Source organism: Excalfactoria chinensis, chromosome 1 (genome assembly GCF_039878825.1).
Source record: "Excalfactoria chinensis isolate bCotChi1 chromosome 1, bCotChi1.hap2, whole genome shotgun sequence".
NCBI classification, from domain to species: domain Eukaryota; kingdom Metazoa; phylum Chordata; class Aves; order Galliformes; family Phasianidae; genus Excalfactoria; species Excalfactoria chinensis.
The window spans coordinates 100,522,890-100,543,004 of record NC_092825.1 but is presented as its reverse complement, the minus strand read 5'-3'; the positions used below and the strand labels follow the sequence as shown (position 1 = coordinate 100,543,004).

At 46.2% G+C, this 20,115-nt stretch overlaps 1 protein-coding gene across 2 annotated transcripts in view; it reads left to right on the top strand.

Moving 5' to 3' along the window:
• RUNX1 (RUNX family transcription factor 1) overlaps nt 1–18,736 on the top strand; it is a 65,019-nt gene extending 46,283 nt beyond the window's left edge. For both annotated transcript variants that reach the window (XM_072344155.1, XM_072344146.1), the window contains 2 exons: nt 15,183–15,344; nt 17,617–18,736. In XM_072344155.1, coding sequence (XP_072200256.1) covers nt 15,183–15,344; nt 17,617–18,110 — 656 coding nt within the window. In that variant the 3' untranslated portion in view covers nt 18,111–18,736. The remainder of the gene's footprint in view (nt 1–15,182; nt 15,345–17,616) is intronic.
• Nucleotides 18,737–20,115: the final 1,379 nt, after the last annotated feature.

Genomic DNA, 20,115 nt, shown 5'->3' with positions numbered 1-20,115 from the left:
GCCCTCACCGGGTGAGTAACCTTGCCAGACACAGCACAGGGACTGCTGGGATGAAGCGGGTGAAAGAAGGAAAGGCAGAGAGCACAAAAACAGGTTTTCCTAGAGAAGTGAAGGAAACATATCCGCGAAACAAACAAAAGAAAAAAGAGAACCAGCTGTGCTAATTCTTGTGCTTGTCTGATCATGTTCAGTGCCTCCTAGACTCCTATGGAGTTTTGTTTCGTGAGGGTGGTGCAGACTGAATGCATGTCCATGTGACTTTTGTATTTGTACATTAAACATTTCCCCAAGTTGTAATTCGTTCCCTCCTGCACTGGGAATAAAGCGACTTTACAAGAAGTCCTGCCTCCAAACAGCAAGCAAAGGAGGGTTGTTGGGGCAAGATAGGGCAAATGTAAATGTGTCTGAGCTAGCTGCTCCACCCAGCCTCTCATCTTTATATGAGAGAGAAAAAAAAAATGTTTCCAATAACCGAAACAGGCAAGGTCTGATCTGCACAGACGGTCTGCAGGCATCTGCCCAAGAAGCTGACGGTTGGCTGGTACATCCTCATCTGATTTATGTTGTGTGTGTGTTAAGTCTTAAATTGTTGAGTCTCTGGCTGGCTGCAGTGGTATTACTGGATGGTTGGTGTATGTTTTCAGCTCACAGAGCTGGCTCTGATACTGGGGTTGTTGGCGCTGAATCAATTCCAATCTCACACCTGTCTGAGACAATGAGGGCCTTGTTGCACACATCTCCACTAAAGGCTGTCATACGACTTATTTTTCACATTTGAAGGAGGAGGAAAAAAAATAAATAAAGGGAGGGCTGAGGACATGCTGTCTCCTCACAGGACACAGTCCCAATGCTTTGAGGCAATCATGCCCTTCTTTTCTTCAGGGGAAAATGTATTTACAAAACAAAGGCGGTGAAGCGATTATGAAATGTATTGCTTGGTCTTGCCAGTTAAATGTGACTAAGATTTGCTCTCTGAGGACTTTGGCATGGGAGATGGGCACCTTCACAGACTCCCTAAGATGTTTCCCTTCAGCTGGGTCAGCACTATTAATAGCTTCTTATCAGTTTGCCTAGCACTTGTGTCATTTACACAGTGCTTTGGGGGCATTTCTTGAGATCTCAGAGGTTGTGCAAGGTGCTGGGCTTGGATGCCAGCATGGCATCCTCTGCTTCCTGGCACTGAAGCGGCCCAGCCTGGGTGGAGGATCAGTCTGGCTCAGGCACCATTAACTCCTGAAGTGAAGGCAGGAGTCTGATTTTCGTCTTGGTCATCTGCCCTTGCTGTTGTGGTCTCCCTACATCCACTCTTCCTCCTTGCTCAGAAATCTTAGATGTGCATCCTCTGAAAACTTTGTCATTGGTTATCTCTTTGCCAGGTGTTGTTTCAAAACAGTCAGATTTGGTTTTTAGTTCTCTTTTGGGCAGGTGGTACTTGATTCTGTGATTCTATGAAACTATGATTCTGTGATACTTCTGTCCCTAAGGTGGAGCCTCTTCCAGGCTCTCTTGTGTCCTTCTTCCCACCAAGGGATGTAGGGACCTGTCCCATACAGTTTCTTCTTCCACTGAATCATTTAGCAGTACTTCTTCCCTAAATCAGAGAGGAAGCATTTGGCTGACCATTTCATTCAAGCGGGAGTTTATTCTCCTTCCAAGTGTCTTTCCAGGCTCTTCCCACATATCTGTTTGCCCTGTATAAGCAAAGGCTCGCTGAGCTTCCTCAGCTGGCAGATGTGCACCATGCAAGCTGTCAGTGACTGTGAGCTGTCAGTCCCTACTTGGGAATGGTTGATTTATAATTCTCCCCCTCTTGTCTCTTACATTTCTTTTCCCCAAAACATCTTTTGAGGAGGGAATTAGGAAGGAAAATGGGCAAGATTTCTCATACTCTCTGAGTTTTGAAGGGCACAGAGACAGACCCAGAGACAGATCTCCATCCAGGCCGAGCTGATGTTGCTTTAGCAAGCAGGCCGGCAGAGGATCTGCCCTTGCACCTTGTCGGGGTGGTCTTTGGCATAAAAATAAATGATTAACTGAGCAACGAGTGAACGTAAAGTCAGATGATAAAGTATACTTCTGTTGGTACTTGCATGCCTTTGTTTCAGAGTACAGAGAAAGGCCCTGCGGTGATGAAATGCAGACAGGAGCGTGATGTTATCTCACACCTATAAACCTCACTCTGAGTCCACTGGTGGCCACTATCCAGAACTGCTGAGTTCAGACGCACTCCATTGCACTAAGTAGAAATGGCGCTTTCAGTCTTTAGTAAACAGCATTTTTGCCCAAGGGCCCTAATCCTTCAAACATTTGCCTAGGTAATTGTCTGTTTTTTGCCTTCTAGTGTCTCATCATCAGCTTATCTGTAAGTTCAGACCCACTGAATGAGCATGTGAGGATGGGGGAAGAGCTGCTGGAGGATGGGGGAATAAACCATTTCATATTTAACTCACTGGTAGGAGAGACTGATGCAAGAGCAGTAGGTGATCATTTTAGGATCACGTCGGGGAAAAAATGAGTAATACAGCATATTCATTTGAACAGATTAAAGAGCTGCGTGCCTAAATGGAAGGGCTTTTGTTTTGTTTTGTTGTACTGGCAGTTCCAAAATGTCAACAACTGCAACAACTTTCTTCTGACAAAGCCAGTGACTTATAACCTAAAATAACTTCCTTTCTTGCCATCGCATTGGATTTTTTAGATTAAATGTACGTGTCTTCGTTTGGTTTATCTTAACTGGTGTTCTTTATGAAAGAAAACAATAGTTATTTCATATTTGATTGCTAACACATCAAGGTTATGTTTAGCTTTGAGATAGTTTCTGAAATGGAAAAAAGCTCTTTTTGCTTATAGTAATGACTACAGATCCTACGCTCCGTGCTGCAGTTGTATAACATTGTTCAGCTCAGCACATTCAATGGCCTTCAGCTGTGTTTAGCTCCATTTCTAGAAAGTTTTGGAAGTGTCACTATTTCATAAGTTCATAACTGTTAACAGAGAGAACAATCATTTGATGTGATATTTCTCAGCAGACAGGTTGGTCATATGGTGCTGTTAGACAAGAGGTTATAGCAAGCTGGATTTGAAAGTATCCAATCCATGAAAGGCATAGTGATTAACTTTTAAGATGTTTTATGCAGAATGTGAAACGAAGCTCTTGTTTTTATCAGAAGTCATTCACTGCGTTTACCCAGAAGGAATCTTCTTCAGCCTGGCAACACAGCAGCTGTTTGTTCTAATACTGCAAATTACTTTTTTATTCCGTACCGGGCCATTTTGCAACACTTGACATGTGTTGACACTTCTTTTCTGTACCGGATCAGTTTTCCTTGAACGCCGTTCCTCCTTTACCCCACCCACTGGTAGCACCACCTGCGCACAAACCCGGGGTTACGGTCGGTCTTTCACAGACGTGGGTGTAGATTTGCTGTGCTGGAGGAGGCAGGGAACTTCTGACTGGCATGGGAAGCACCTTTGGCTTCACAGCTCAGCCTGCCTGTACCGTTTGCCGTTTAGCCTGCTCTGAGATCAAGCAGTATAACATTTAAACGCAGCTCATAGAGCTCACATGAAGGTTGAACTAAACTATGCGTATGCCTTGAGCTCTCCGACACAGACAGTGGAGAGAGGTTGAACAAGGAGATGAGTCTTTACTTTCCTTCAAATCCTTCTATAATGTGTGCTCCTCCAGCCTCCCAGCCTCACCGCAGGGCCAGGCCAGGCCAGCCAGTGCCACAGCTTGTGTAGGATTTGTGCCGGCCGCCGTGCAGGATGATGCATTCCTCGGCTAAACAGGAAGTGCCAGGGGATTTCATACAGGAAGCAGAGCATTTCTTAAAAGGTATTTTAAATGCATTTCTGGACTGAATGCCCCCGACAATCCAGGGACTTGGGGCTTTCAGTACATACTTCTGGGCTTAACTCATTTTCCATTTCGGTTTTGCAGATCTCCTCAAAACCAGCTTTGACAGTTCAGAGGAGCGGATCATTTAACAGAGTTACCAAAAAGTCCGTTTTGGTTTAGTGCTACAGTGAGCAATAGTTTCTCAATCACCTACTTTAAAAATAAAAAATAAAATAAATAAAATAAATTAATGCAATTTATAGTTATGTGGATTTAATAAATTAAATCCAACTCGCTTTGCGAATATACATTCACATGAAGAAGACCTTAACTCACCTTGTAAATCAAAGCTTCACTCTGGAGAGAAGTTTCATACCATGGGGCTCAGTATCATTTTTCTCAAGGTGACCGCAGTTGTTGAAGTATGAAGGTTGCATTTGATATGTCACTTACTTTCTCTAAGTCAAAATAAATGAACCCATGTCTTTAGATCATCAGAGATCCGCTCATGACCAAAAGTTGTTTTAATCCTGATTGGTGTTGGCTTTAAAAAGAATCCAAGCAGGTTTCGTTTGCTGCCCTGAATAAGAGTTTGGAGGGTGATGCTCTGCTGCGTGTGTAGAATGCCCCTAGATGAATTCCACTTTATTAGTTTATAGGCTTTCTTCTGAGCACTTGGGATGAGATCATGAAAGTGTAAATGGCTGTTATCTTCAAAGGCCTCTTTTATACTGACAGAACTCCACCTTACCAACTTGTATTAATAATCTATTGCAATCCTAATTAGTTCACGTCAAGGTCAGTGTTTTGTGGTGGATAAAATGACTGTAAACTCCAGAGAGTAAGTTCTTTATTCTACTACTTTCATGTGGAAAAAGGGGAGGGAGCAATGAAAGTACAAAAGAAGAGACTGATGAGGACTTTTTGTTTATCTGTAGGCTAAAGAAGTTTTAATATGGTGTAATTAGTCCACATAATCAGGAGCAACTTTTAAGATACCCGAGGCCATGCTACAGTCATTCCTTTATCACTCCCAGGTGACTGTAGGGACTTCTTCATTCAGTTCTGCTTCTTTATTTATGGCACTTGTTTTCCAATGGGAATAATCCACTTTTCATCCTGATACTTAATTGTCTTGAACAGTAGACAGAGAGCAAGGGAATGTTTTGCCACGCCACAAACTTATGACCATCTTTTTGAACAACCTGAGGCAGAGTCCAGTGTCTCAGGGGCTGGACACCAGGATATCAGCAGCCTGGACCAGGGAGGTCATGGAGGGCATTGACCTGGAGAGGAGGGTACGGGTAATCCTGCAAATACTGACTCAGTGTGACTTCCAGGTCCTGGCCCAGGAGATGCTGTGCCACTTCCTTTCACCTTGCTCCACCCATGAAAGAGAAACTGTGGAGGTGTAAACAGGGTGGGATTCATTTCACCTAGCCTGAAACATCCGTGTTTTGTATGTCTCCATCTGACACAGTTGTCTGGAATCTTTGAGTGGAGAGAGAAACAGGTGTTCCTTGGGTGTGATTCACCTGGTTTGGCTTGGATGTCTCCCTTAGGTTGCAATGGCTTGCACCCCACCAGCGTCTCTTTTACCCTGTTGGCAAGGAAGGGAGTCTAGACATGTAGCTCAGAGGTAGACAGCTACACTTCACATCACTCAAGTGGGAGGAATCCTCCCCCCAGGACCCAAGGCAACAGGAGATAACATGACATGCTGTACACAATTAGCACCCTGCTTCTACATCTGGGCTTCCAGGGCACGACCCAGGGCAGGCTGAAGGCAGCTCTTTCTCCTAGCAGCAACAGAGGAGTGCGCATGGGCTTCCCCATGAGCACTGTACCCCACCGGAGCCCTGTGCTTCAGGTAGACTCCTTTCAGAATAACTAGGATAAAGTGGATACATCTCCCCCAAGCAGTTTTACAGGTTAACTTTCCCTGCTGGGGTGACATCAGGTAATTCACATGTGCTCTGACTCAGCCAAGTGCTCTGCTAAACTGCAGCCTTGCTTTTTGTGTGCATCAGTTCTCCCTTTGCTAAAATGAAGGTTGTAATGCTACCCTTCCTCAGGGGGCAGTGTGAGGATCAAGTAATTAATTAGCTGGGAGGCACTCACATACCAGAGTGGTTCAGGGAAAGCAAGGAAAAGGAGAGGAGCAGCCAGGATCTGGAGCATCAGATTAGAGAAGGGAGCAGGCAGAAAGGATAGGACCAGGGGATCTCTGCTCTCAGATGGTGGTTTGCCATATGGACAGGTTAGGGATTCCCCTCCAGGCTCAGAGATTAGATTTCTAGGTGTAGGTTTGTGAAGAAAGATAAGGGAGCAATGGCCCTCCCAGCAGTTTTCATCCCTTCTGCCTGTCTAAGTCCCTGAAGATGCCTTCCCAGCAGCTTTCTCCCTGGTGTCTCTGGAGCTCCAAGAACTTCAGTGACGCACAGCGAATAAACAGACAAGTGTATGTTGCCCAGAGAAGCTGTGGTGCCCCATCCCTGGAGGCACTCAAGGCCAGGTTGGATGGGGCCTGAGCTGGTGGGGGGCAGCCCTACCCACAGCACAGGTTGGGACTGGGTGGGTTCTGAGGCCCCTTCCAGCCCAAACTCTTCTGTGATTATCTGATTATCTGATTCTGTGTGCGTGCACGTATGCATGCGCATAGGTACAGATGTGTGCATCCATGTATTGTCACCCTGCATGCCATGCCATCCCTCTTCCTTCAGCCCTCTGCATATCATGACCTCCAGTGCTGGGCACACTGGGGGGAAGGGCAATGTTTGCTCACCACCAATACACACACGTCTGGTATCTGTCCCTGATTTCCTCGCCGTTTCACTTTGTGCTTTACCAGAGTGCTTAGAGATAGGGGAGAGCACTGCAGCGGCACCGAGTCTCGCTGCCTGTCTGTAACAGAGGAGCCAACAGAGTGGAAGGTCAGGGCTGAATTGTTTCATTTCATTCCTTGTAGATGCAGGAGGGAGGGAAGAGGAAGATGGGTGGGGGGAATGGAGTCTCCCTATTGAACAAATAGCTGCAGCTCTGCGGGGTGACTCATACCTTGCTAGACAAAGAACAATGCATCCTTAATTTGCAAAACTCAGCTTTCCACCTAATGGGTGTCACTGGTACTGAGAGACTTTGCAGTTTGCCCATAATGCCATAGTGTTCTTCAAAGCAGCAGTGACGCCAGCCCAGAAGGAGTGTGCTTACTCAGTAGGAGAGATGGTTTATATTTCATCTGAGCAGCTTATGTACTAACCTGCTAGGACAGCACATATGCTGATTGTGAAATCAGGGTTTTCACAGTTTGGCATTTGGAGCTGCCTGCACTTCCTGATTCTGGCACCAAGTTAGCTGTGAGCCTGGGGTTGTTTTTTAGGATCCCCCTCCTCACAACTACTTACTACGGCTGTACTGCTACCTGCTGTTTCTTTACTGTGCATCGTGCAAGTGCAGTTTGGGGTCTAGACAGTTCATTAGGGATGCTTTAAACAATGAAGCAATGTACGTTTCTCCTCCTCCTGTATACACAGCTAAACCAGGTACCCTTGGTAGCATTTCCAGGCATCTTAAAATTACTGGAGTTCTTAATTTCTTGACGTGGACACAAAGATAATGAAGGAAATTCAGATGAATTATGAGGAAGCACTGATTTGTTTTTCTCCCTTCCCTGCCATTCATTTTCAAAGAAAAACTAGCAAAAGCCTTATTGGTAGATTTCTGCTCTGTCACCACATTCAGCACCGATTCCTTGAGACCCTTTCTGGCACAGTGTTGGAAAGGAGTGAGCTGACTTGCTAACAAGGGACACAGAGCAATGGGAGATAGGTTGTCCATAGAAGTGGAATGAAAAGGGAGTGAAGAGCGGAAGTGGTGTTCTGCACTCCAGTCAGTGCCTGCTCACATTGCTGTGTCTGTAAGTTTTCATGGCCTTTGGTAGTCAGTCTTTCCCAGGGCTTGGCACCTTTCTATATGGCCGTGCTATACCTGGAGTGCTATACCCTGGGGAGTGTTATATCACCACCAAACTTGGCAGCTAGTACCAACAGCGACAGCAGCTTGCGAAATGTTGCTCCTCAAGGTTCATATTTTTCTCTTACAGTTTGATGCCTGGGTGTGGGGAAATTCTCCCACCCTCCTATCCCACAGCAGATGTTTTGCTTCCAGAACTTCTCTGGTCTTCGTCGTACTCCACGAAACCACAGTAATATTGAACTAAAATGAAAGCAAACATAGGTAGGAGATCTCTGCCAAAGATCTGTCTTCCAGTGAGGAGGATCCCAGCTGGGGACTTGGGTGGTCATTTTTCCCCTCACCATAGCTTAGAAATTTCCAGGCACACAACGTATCTGTCACTGTTGTTCTTGACGGAAATAAGTTCTGCCACCCCGTTAGCAATCCAAACAGGACTTTTCAAGGCCGCGGAGAGGAGAAAGTGCTCATCCCCTATGCATTTCCAGTGGGAATTAGAAAGCTTCAAAAACCTTTCCCTGGGGGCAAAGCAGAGTTCTCACCCACCTGGGTGCACACTGCTCTGTGACAGCGGTTTCCTCAGCCAGGCGCGTGGAGGGAAACCACCCTGCGGGCTGCAGTCGCTGCCGGTGGAATTTTACAGTTTGCTCTGTAATTTTCCAGCTCCTCGTGTTCCAGTGCTGAGAGGTATGAGAATACCAGCCTTGTGCGGCGGCCACGGCTGCCGCTGCCAGAGATGAACTTGTCCTTTGGAAAGTCCCCCTTCTTTGTGCTCCTGACTAATTCCTTCAGCTGCCGGCAGATGACACGCCTTTTCACGGTGCCGCGTTCGTTCGGCTGAGGATTTGCTGGCATTTGAGAGAGGGAGGGCAACTGAGGGGCCCGGTTGAACTCGAGCAGAACCGTGCGCTGCTCAAACCATCACCTGCAGCCTCTGGAGCCAAGGATGAGTGAGAGAAAGCACACGGGAAGAAAAGACAGAGAGGGGCTGACAGGAAAGATGCTGGGAAAGGGGTGAAAGATGAACAGCAGCTTTTAGGCATCCTTTTCCGGAGCACAAAGTATTCCTGTGCTCACAGTCCCTTTTCCCTGTTAAGCAAGATGCCTCTCTGAATGAACAAGTCCAGTCAAGACCATTCCTGCCTTGCACTCGACGGGAAAGTCACACTATAAAAACTGTTTCCCTTTGGAAAGATGAGCAAATCAGAGCGGGGAGGGGGGGCGGATGAGTCCCAGACTCAGAAAAGCCTTCCAAGGCAGTTCAAGGATCCTGCTCTTCCCTTGTCTGCCTCCGAGTTGACACCAGGAAACTAATCCCAGCTTTCATTCACCCCATCCCTTCTGCCAGTTGGTGCCTTTAAAGTGCTCACCAGGATGGCGGAGGAACTGCAGAGCTCAGTGCTGTGTGACTTTGGGCTTTGTTGCATTTGACTGACAGCAATTTTTGCAACTTGAGAAAAAAGCCTGGCAGCAGCAGCAGCCGTTTCGCAATGCTGTCTTCATCGCGCTGTGTTGAGAATGACAGGATCCTCACTGCTCTGGCCGGTGGCTTGTCACCACCCAGCACCTGGAGCGACTTCTTTAGCTCCCTCTGACAGTGGCTTTGTAAAGGGTGGTCTGTCCAGGCAGCCGTGCTTCTAGATGGCAGATGCCCTCTGCAAGGGAGAGCAGTGTGTGTGGCACCGCAGCCTGGCAGCCAGGGCAATTAGCCTGCAGGGCCTGGCTGACTCAAGGCATACCTGCTGCCTCGAACCCGCCAGCTCCATCCTCCTGACTCACATCCTGCACATCCTGCTGCTCCTCCGCAGCTCCCAGCAACGTGCTGCATCACCCCAAGCTTTGGCCACGTAGCAAACAGCTGGGAGCTGGCAGCTGTGTCCCAGCTGCGGTGGTGCACAAAGAGCTGCTTGCTCTGCTGTGGGACTGAGGGCACGTTGGGAGGTGCGTGGGATCCGGCCCAGAGCGTAGCGTTTTTGGCTCACAGGTGCAATGAGACCTGTTATCTGGATGGAACTGGAAGCTTAAAGTTTTAAGCATTACTTTATGAATAGTGTATCTCACTGATCTTTCTGTAGCTGTCCTTGTTCACTGCAGGGGGAAGGGGCTAGGTGACATCTAGGGGTCTCTTCCAACTCAAATGATTCTATGGATCTATGTATATGCAGTGTTTTAGGCAGCCTATTACAGACTTACATTTGTTGTACAGAAAGAATGAGGTGACAGGAACAAACATTTTGCTACTGTCTGAAGCAGTACGTCCTGAGCTGGCAGTACCAATCAGTGCAGCCCGAACAGGACTGATTGATGCCTCCTGGGTGCCTGACAGCAGCAGGGTGCTCTAATGGAGAGTGAAAGTGTGTGGCTTGACTTTTTAAAGCACACACAAACAGCACTGCAGGGCTTTGAAGGAGAGGGAGCCACTTTTTACACAGTCTGATAATGGCAGGACAAGGGAGAACGGTTTTAAACTCAAAGAGGGAAGAATTAGGTTAGATGTTAGGGAAGGTTTTCACTGAGAGGGCGGTGAGGCGCTGGCACAGCTGCCCATAGAAGCTGTGGTGCCTCATCCCTGGAGGCGCTCAAGGCCAGGTTGGATGGGGCCCTGGGCAGCCTGAGCTGGTGGAGGCGGAGGGTGTTGGGGATGGGTGGGCTGTGAGGCTGGGGCCGGACTGCGGGGCTGTACGGAGTTCCGTGCGGGCTCCGTTCCGGGTTCTGTGCGGCCCCGCACCGCCATCTGCCGTCCGGGCCTCTCCCCGGCACTGCTTTGCTTTTCTCCCCCGTCGGGGATTCAGAGCTCCGGGACCGCCAGCAGCATCCCGAGTGGGGGAGAGTAGCCTTATCCCGAGTCTCACACCGGAGCTTTCGTTTCGTTCAGCTAATAAGCGTTATGCAACGTTTGTACAGCTTAATTACAAGTTTTTAAAAGGAGCCGAGCACAACCTTTTCGTGGCAATAAAACATGACGAGGCATGAAAGATGGTTCCATGCTTTCTGCTTAATAGCTTGTTAGGCATGAGGCTGGAGGCTGAAGAGCTAGTGACTAGGCAGCAAGGTGTGAATTATTGCACCATAATTCTCGCCCTGGAGTGCTTTATTGCAATTAATAACTGTTTTCATGTTTTTAAATACATTTTCTCACACCATAAAAAGCAGAAATGGAAAGTACTTGCTAATGGGAGAAATACTGGGAGAACTGGGCACAGCTCACCGACTGGAGCAACCTCTTTGGTTTCATGCTATTCTGATCTGCTTTAAAATGATTTTGGAGCTCTAAGACGGCGTGGACCCACAGCTCTGTCTCTTCCAGTTGTTGAAGGAGCTTTGACTGCAAATCTCTCCGCAGTGATTCAGAGCAAGGAAGCGACCGCCTTCTCTTTTCAGCTTATTTTCACCTGAATAACCTCAGCCACACAAACCCACACATTCAGTTCCTTGTAGTAGTCTGCCCACTTCTGTAGAAGTATGGCTCTATTTGGAAAGTAGAAAACAGAAGGGAGCTGTAAGCTCAGTTGTCTGTTCTCTTTTTCTCTTATTTATTTATTAATAATTATTATTTTGGAGTAGCCCAGTTCTGGGTCAAATTCAAGCCCATTTTGATTCAATTTAGAGTAAACCAAAAGCTGAAGAAAAGCAGACGTCACAAAAATACAACGCTCACTGAGACCTCTAATGCAGATCCTGCTAAAGCTGTTAGAAGTGCAGCTCTTGCCCTTACTGGGAACTGAATCTGCCTCTCTGCTGAAATGCTGCCATAAAAGTGCTACTGCCTGGAGCGTCTCCCTTATGAGGAAAGGCTGAGTGACCTGGGTCTGCTTGGCCTGTAAGAGAGAAGGCTAAGAGGGGATCTCATCACTGTAAATATCTAATATGCAGGAGTCAAATGGATGGGGCCAGGCTCTTATCAGTGGAGCTCAACAAGGTGACAAGGGCCAGTAGGTACAAACTGGAACAAAAGAAGTTTCATCTGGACATGAGACAAGAACTTCTTTGAGGATGACGGAGCACTGGGATAGGCTGCCCAGAGAAGTGGTGGAGTCTCCCTCTCTGGAGATACTCAGGACTTGCTTTCCTGTGTGACCTGCTGTAGGGAACTTGCTTTAGCAGGGAATTGGACTCCGTGCTCTCCAGAGGTCCATTCCAACCTCTACAATTCTGTGATTCTGTGGTACCCTTCTCTACTTGTTATTAAATAGTCCTGAGAGTGACAATTGGAGTCAGTCCATATAACCTGCTGTCATGTGTGTGAAACATAATACACTGTATTAACATCAGTGATTGCAGCTTAACCAACCTGATGTCAGAAAGCTGATCTTTAGTATCTAATAGCAAATACAGGGACTGGGAATACAGGTAACAAGACGTAAAATTGATCAGTAGAACTTTCACTTACGAAAGACTTAATGGGATTGTGAGGTTAATGATGGGGGTTCTCTGGCTGGCCGTCACTGCTGCATATACCCCAGGGGTTGGTAATGATAGCAAATGGAGGAAGCAGGTCAGGTGCCCCAGTAGTCTCTCTCTGGATGTTAGCAGACTTGCATTTGGTCCATTGCTGTTTCTGGTCTGGACACAACACGAGGCTAATTGTAGTACCACAGAACAAGGAGAGTTTCTGTTTTGTTCTGTCCTCACTTAGTAAATCTGTGACAAGGTCTTGCTTCCCTTTCTGTCACTACAGCTGCTGCTGTGGCTTTTCCTGCATCTTCTTATACTGTCAGGGTGCTTATTGCACCAGGGGCTGTTTTATGAAGCAGGAGCCATGCTGAGCAATGTACAGGATAGATCCATAGCCCCATCCTGAAGAGCCAGCAACGGAAAAGACAAAGGAAAATTGAAGGGTAGAGCTTCCCTGCCAGTCAATGGAAACTGTAACAGAAAGGAATAGGCAGTGTGTCCTCCCCCAGGCTGACAAACAAGGGTGGGTGGCAGCGACTTCTCCCCTCTTCCCTTCAGTGCTGGGAGCTGAGGACCTGCGAGCAAGTGATAAAACATTTCCAGTCAAAAGCACTCAGCTGCAAAACAAACAAGAACAAATACTGGGGACACGGCCAACTCGGGATGTGCTCCACAACTCCTCACTTGAAAAACAGCTTCCCCGCCACAACGAAGCAGGGAAAACAGGAGCTGTGCAGAGTACGCTCCCTCCTGACAAGGCAGGAAAACAGAGGAGCCATGGCCTCAATGGGAACCTCCTGCTGCAATGACAGCACTGGGCAAAACCCTTGGAGAGAGGTGATGCTGAGCAGTCTTGGCTCCCACAAGGCCTCATGCAGGGTCTGCCTCTGCAGAGCCTCCATGCTGGGCCAGGTGCCCTCCAGCACATGTATCACGGCTCCAGCTCTCAGCAGAGCTTCTGAGTGGAAACCAGTGGGACTGATGCTGAAGTAAGGGAGTCATAGAACCACAGAACCATTAAGGTTGGCAAAGACCTTTAAGGTCACCCAGTCCAACCATCAGCCCACCCCCACCATGCCCACTGCCCACATCCCTCAGTGCCACATCCACACGGCTCTTGAACACCTCCAGGGACCGTGACTGCACCACCTCCCTGGGCAGCCTGTGCTGCTGCCTCACCGCTCTGAGAAATGTTTCCTAATATCCAACCACATTTAATTAACCCCATTTTAGAACTAAAATACATGGGGTCAGGCCATTGCAAAGTTCAGCGTTCCAAAGCTTTGTGGTATTTATTCTAGCGCTACCCCTAGAGACTGAATTCCCCTGTCTCTTTCCCTGTCGTCTTTAATAAGCACTGGCCATACATTTACAGCGAGGCGATGTTACAGTTCAGAACACGGCAGGCTTTGTGCCTGTGACCTTTTGTTTGTTGCTACTAAAGTCTGTTTAATCCAATTGGATGTTGCTTTTAAAACAACATGAATAAACCGAATCTGTTTTTAAGGAAGTCTGCTTGAAAAAAGAAAAAATTAAATGTTAATAATATCTGATTTTGAACATGTTACTCAGCAGGGAAATCTTTAGCAGACTTCATTTTATTCTGCAACTGCCTTTGCTAGCTATTTTTGAAAGGCTCTGAGTTTTGTATAAACCTTCCTTCCTAAACGGGTGAAACAAACAAAATGTAAAACTCATCTCCATAAAGCACAACAAAATAATAATTTCCAGATGGGCTTTCTGATGGAAGATCAAAGTCCTTCATCTCAGACATGGGAAATTTCCCTTACACGCTGGTATCAGTTTTATCTGCATGCAGTCTGTCCCAACGTTGGCTTCTTTCAAGAAGACAATTAGCTATAGATGGAGCTGCGGGAGACTGCACTTAGTGCTGAAGGATATGGAAAAAGATTTTGCTAAAAAAAAAGCAAAAAATGCTGTGGGTAGGCGAGGGAAGGAGGAATCTTTCTCACTTTGAGTTGTGCAATAACTAGACATTTCTATACACTCAAAAAATGCCAGTTTCAAATGCAAATATTAAAGAAGCAAAAGAGGGCTGTTTCTGCATTGGCGCAACTGGTTTGGACAAACTCCCAGCTATGCATCTTTGATTTCAAACATCTCGAGGCTAGAAAATAATAGCTCAGTGGTTTTCCATATTTAAGTAAATGTTTTATGCATCTTTGCAGATTTTTCTTCCAAGAACCAGAAGTTTCTCCTGAAATCCTGTACGCACCAGACATCTGCACTTTCAGCTTTGCAGTTCCAGAGTTAGCGCAGGGGTTCCTCTTTCTGAAGTTCAGCCATTGCTGATAGGTGCATCCATCCCTCTGAGTTGCGCTTCTGTTTGTTATGCATAATAAATACCAAAAAAATTTAAAAAGATAGAGAAAATACCCCTTCATTTAATCCAGGCTGAGATTTTCAAAAGATGAAGGAAGTCAAATTCCCCAGTCCCATTCCTCCAATTAGGAATCTGCCTTCTGGAGGAGATGAGCTTCACTCCCTCTCTCTGTCTCTCCCACACTGGCACATTTCCATCTTGTTTTGCTGTCTGTACTTAGAAGCTTTCACAGAAGCACTCCCAGTACAGCATTTTTGTCTTCGTGGTGCCATGCAGGACGTGTCTTTTTGGCAAAAAGGGCTGTGAGTGCTCAGCCTGAAATACTAATGGTGCTCAGTAATGAGCAGGTTTTTCACCTGGCAAAGCCTTTTCCATGGCCGCTTTTCCCAGTGACATGAAACAGTAGAATGCTTTGCAAGGAAAAAATCAACCAGTCAAAACTCACAGATGTACAACTAGTATCTGAGGAAGCAATTCATCTACAGTTCTCTTGGCAAAGGGGATTATGGAACCGAAATGTAATTGCGTCGCCATTTAAGTTTCCACATCCACCAGGTGGTTTGGTTCACATCTTGGATATTGCAAAGTTTTATCGTTCAAATCAGCCTATAGGTCTCTTTCTCATTGCAGACACGAGGCAAGTGCAGCCGTCCCCTCCGTGGTCCTACGACCAGTCCTACCAGTACCTGGGCTCCATCGCGACTCCCTCAGTGCACCCTGCCACGCCGATATCGCCTGGCAGGGCCAGCGGCATGACGTCCCTCACCGCAGAGCTTTCCAGCCGCCTCTCAGGTGAGCCTCTGCAAATCATTAGTGCTGAGATGCCCATGCAACGATCCCTGCTGCTGGTGAAGCACATTCTGAGCCTTCTGCAGAGAGACATTTCAACTGGTTGACTGGGATTTGTGCAAAGAGTGAGGAAATAAGGTTTGGGTCCCAACGTGATGTTCTCGAAAGAGAAAGACATAGGGGAAAGTGGCTACTTCAAAGATGTCTGACACTATAGAAATAGTTGAGATAGATGGAAACTGTCATATCTGCCAAAAAAAAGAAAACCACAGGTACTTTGGTTCTTTTTCCTTCCTTCTCTCAAAATTCAGACCAGAGTAGAACGGATTAAGGGTGGACATGCTGCATGCAGGATGGTGTTTTTTGACATGTTAAGTGTTGCACTGTACTGTCTTGTTACATCTTTCTTGAATTGTACTGCAGAGCTTTACAAGCCAACATAAAGATGCATTGTGGAAGTGAAAGCTACCCCCCCTGGTTTGCACCGTGCTCAGCTGACCATCTGCTGACTCTAACCCCATATATTGAACCAATATGTGTGTGTTCAATGGCAGAAGTTTTCCTAAAATGAATGTTTTTTTCAAAAAGCATATTCTTTGGCCATACATGTTGCTCTCATTTGGATAATCATGTTTCTTGTCTAAACAAAGAACAGGTCGGAGGGTTTTTAGACACGGTGCCTCAAAAGACAATGGGTATCAGACATACTTGAAACACCTTGACATTAGCTTTTGTTGTTCTGCTTTTTGCCAAACTAGGCACAAGAAGTCCTCCTCTGATGAGTGCTGTGTCTAGGCAGTTTTAAGAAGTTTGATTGCTTTCTCAGGAACGAGGTGTTGGGAGCACCATTTAAAACCTGGCAGGTTATCAGATGTCACCTTTGGCCTTAGCCAACCTCAAGCTCCTACCAGTCCGCACCATGGTCTGTCTTATCATATTAAATCCAAAAGTGCCATGGTGTGGGGGAAGGAAATGCGTTTAGGGGTCCTGCTGATCTTCCAGAAGTCAAAAAGACAGAAGACAAACTGAAAAAGGAAGCATACCGCATGCGTCAGAGCTTTTCTAAGAAATTCATATAAATTCATCAAAGAGTGCTGGCTGTGCAGCTGACGAGCTTTCAGAGCTTGGCTCTGGAGTGTGTCTGCTCTAGCTTTAAAATTGGCCAGAGCCAAGAGCTTTGTTTTCCCTCTGCTACTTCTCATGAGTATTTCCTTCAGTGTATGGCTCCTCTTCTGCAGACTCCACACCTTGTCTGACAGAAGAATTTGTCTTCTGGAAACATTTTTTCTTAATTATGATTGTAGGAATTTTAATCACACATAGCTGCTAGCTCTAGGGACTGACACCTTCCATTAATGTGAAGTTCCTTGCTAGAGAGACCATTATCTATTCTGCTTGTTTAATCTGTGCGTGTCAGGGAAGGAGATGGTGGGACTGGGCATCTTTTCACTTGTGTCTAAGACAAAACAGAGCATAGTTTGGTCACCCTATAAAAAGCTCACTTAGGATGAGAAAGATTTCTGGTAGAAATGAAAAGGGGAAAAACAGCCCAACTCCCAAATGTAGCTTTCTGCTCTCAAAAGGCATTGCTGTTGTTATCCCTTTTTATATACTTACTAGAGCCAAGATTTTTGGAAGTTAGTAATAACTATGTAGACATTATATGAAGACCCACATACAAAGACCTCAAATGAACCTGATTTTTTTTCTGACTTTGGTAGTGTCAAGAGTCAGTGTGGAACTGTGTTGCTAAGTGCTAACAGCTGGGCTAAGCTCGTGTGTGTAGACCTCGCCTGTGTATTTTGAAAGGACAGTGTGTGCTCAAAGGAGCTTCCCGTTTGAGTCAGCAAGTAAAACTGGGAGCAAGGAGAGACTAAGCAGAAGCTGAGCAATCTGTATTTAGGTCCTATCGGTGTCTGTGGTGACTCGTGATTCTAAGCAAGAAGGCTGAGATCCGCATCCATGTTCCCCACCCACCTGCTGAGGATGAGGGCACTCTGGAAGTGTAAGGTCTCTGTGAGTGAGCACATACACCCACAAAACATGGTGAGAGCTTGGCACTCCTCCTTAATTGCTGCTTTACTGCAGTTAAACCAAAACATCCAGACCTGCCAGCACTGTGTGTTAGAGATGGGGTGAGGGATAGCTCTTCTTCCCCTGGCAACGCTACTTTAGTTAATTGTGGAATGGAGTTCTGATGTTGATTATTGCCTTGCAGAGGTGAATTTCTGCTCTGCCAGTTTGACAGTCTCTGCCTTCCTTTCCTGCAATCCAGGTGCTTCTGACTTGACGGCATTCAGTGACCCCAGAGTGGGGATCGACCGCTCCTTCTCCGCACTCCCTTCCATTTCTGATCCTCGGATGCATTACCCGGGAGCGTTCACCTACACACCAACACCCGTCAGTTCAGGGATAGGGATCGGTATGTCTGCTATGTCCACGGCCACCAGATACCACACTTACCTCCCACCTCCATACCCTGGCTCCTCTCAGGCCCAAGGCAGCCCATTCCAGACCAGCTCACCTTCATACCACCTCTACTACGGAACCTCTGCTGGGTCTTATCAGTTCTCCATGATCTCAGGAGGAGACCGGTCCCCACCGCGCATCCACCCCCCTTGCACCAATGCTTCCACAGGATCGACACTCCTCAACCCCAACCTTCCTAACCAAAGTGATGTGGTTGAGGCAGAAGGGAGTCACAGCAACTCCCCAACCAACATGGGTACCACGGCAAGGCTAGAGGAAGCGGTTTGGAGGCCATACTGAATCCATGTTAAGTAGTCATGGGCCAGGACAAACGTGCTTTTGATTTACCGATGCCTGTAGGTATCCCATAAACACCTGTCCTCTTATCGGCCCTGCCATGTTCACACATCACTTCCAGAAGCAAACTCTCCAGAAGTCAGCGGTCCCAGGAGCAGTGGCGTGAGTTGGACCAGCTGCGGGGCTGGTGAAGCGATGCCATGTCAGCAAGGTACCCTCCGGGGGGCTGAGCTTCTGGAAAGGAGGACATTCAGGTTGGTGGCCTGTAAGTAGTGAGGGTGGGTAGGAAGATATCCAGGCTGTTCCCAAACCTGTGGCTTTCAAGCATGCCCAGGTTTGAAGGTCTCCACAGCCCTAAGGAGAGTTTCGGTTCACTTCTGTTTTTAAGACTTAAGACCTAACAGAAACTTAACGAGTTTACTGCATCTTATGGACGTATTAACTATAAGGAAGTATAGGAAGATTCCCAGTGGGAAACTGTGAACGCTTCTGTTTTAGCAATGCTGTGAATGAGAGGTTTTATATGTTGGACTTCAGTTTTTCCTTTTTTTTTGTTATTGTTTTGTGTGTGTGTGTTTTTTTTCTAAACCACGTTGCGTATTCCAAAGAATATGGGATTTTTTTATTGCTGGTTTGTTTTGGGTTGTTTGGTTTTTTTTTTGGTTTGGGTTTGTTTTTATTTTTTATTTTATTTTTTTTAAGGATGCAACTCGTCCTGCTTTGCATCTGATTTGTTTAATTCCTCTTGGCACCTTATACAAAGCAAAAAACAAAAAAACAAAAAAAAAGAGAGAGATTTTACTTTTTTCGTTGTTGTTTTACTCAACGCTTGCTTCTTTCTTGCTTTGTCAACTGAAAGAATCGGCCCCTTTTTCAATGAGTTAATTTAACTTTTTTTTTTTCTCTCGGACTTTTTTTTTTGTTGTTTAATACAACGGCTACAGCCTTGGGTCATTTTCAACTACTGTACTACTTTGATGATATTTATGCTTGATATTTAGACTTTTCTTATTTGTTGATACTTTTATTATTTAAATATGCCTATATTAAAAAAGATCAGTAATTGCCTTTTTTGGTAGCAGCCAAAGTCAAATTTGTCACATTGAAAAAGGCTGGAATAACGATGGGTAAAGTGACTTCCTAATTACCTAGAAATGTTGTTTACAATGATCTCCCTCTCATTTTACTCAGCTAGTTGAGCCCAGAGCCTCACAGCTGTTTAGATGCCCCACTCTTGCTGAAACAATTAAGGCACCAGAGTCCCCGTGAAGGCACTGTGCCTTTCTCCCCAGTGGAGTCATCTCTCCACACCCCTTCCTCATTTTTCCATAGTCACCAGCGGCGATGCTCAGGATCAGTACTCAGGAGGCACCTATATCATAAGGCAGTCTTTTGTATTCCCTTGACTGTGTAAGTCCCCATACAGCCCTGTTCTGTGCTGAGCTTCCCTTGGCTTCCTAACAACTCTGGTAGAGGCTTCACAGTCTGTTAAATCAAAAGCCAACACACAGCATGGCAGGAGTGAAGAAGACTGTGATAGAATCAGTGTGAGACTTGCTCCCAGCTCAGTGGAGCCAAGATTTCTGTGCAGCACAAGAGCCATGTTCGAGTGTACTGGAAAAGAAATCAATTCTTGCATCACAAAATAGCTCAGACTGAACAGAGTCAGGTTTATCTGGAAAGCAGTCCAGCAAGGAAGGGGCCTTAATAGTTCTTCCATCACCGTATCTTGAGGGAAGAGGAAGGAGATGTAAAACCCATGCACAAACTATTTGGTCCTGTAGCAAATATGCACGGCTTGTACTAGGAGCATGTTAATACAGAGTCGTCATCATTGCCCATCGTTACAGCACAAACATATCAGATGTCACTGTAAAGTTTATGGCACTATTTTATTTGAGGGTTTGGTCTGAACGCAGCTGTTGTACTACTCGTTAATTACAGACTGCTGATGTTGACAAGTGTGCGTTCCAAATGATCCGATTATTATTTAATGTACGTCTTAAAC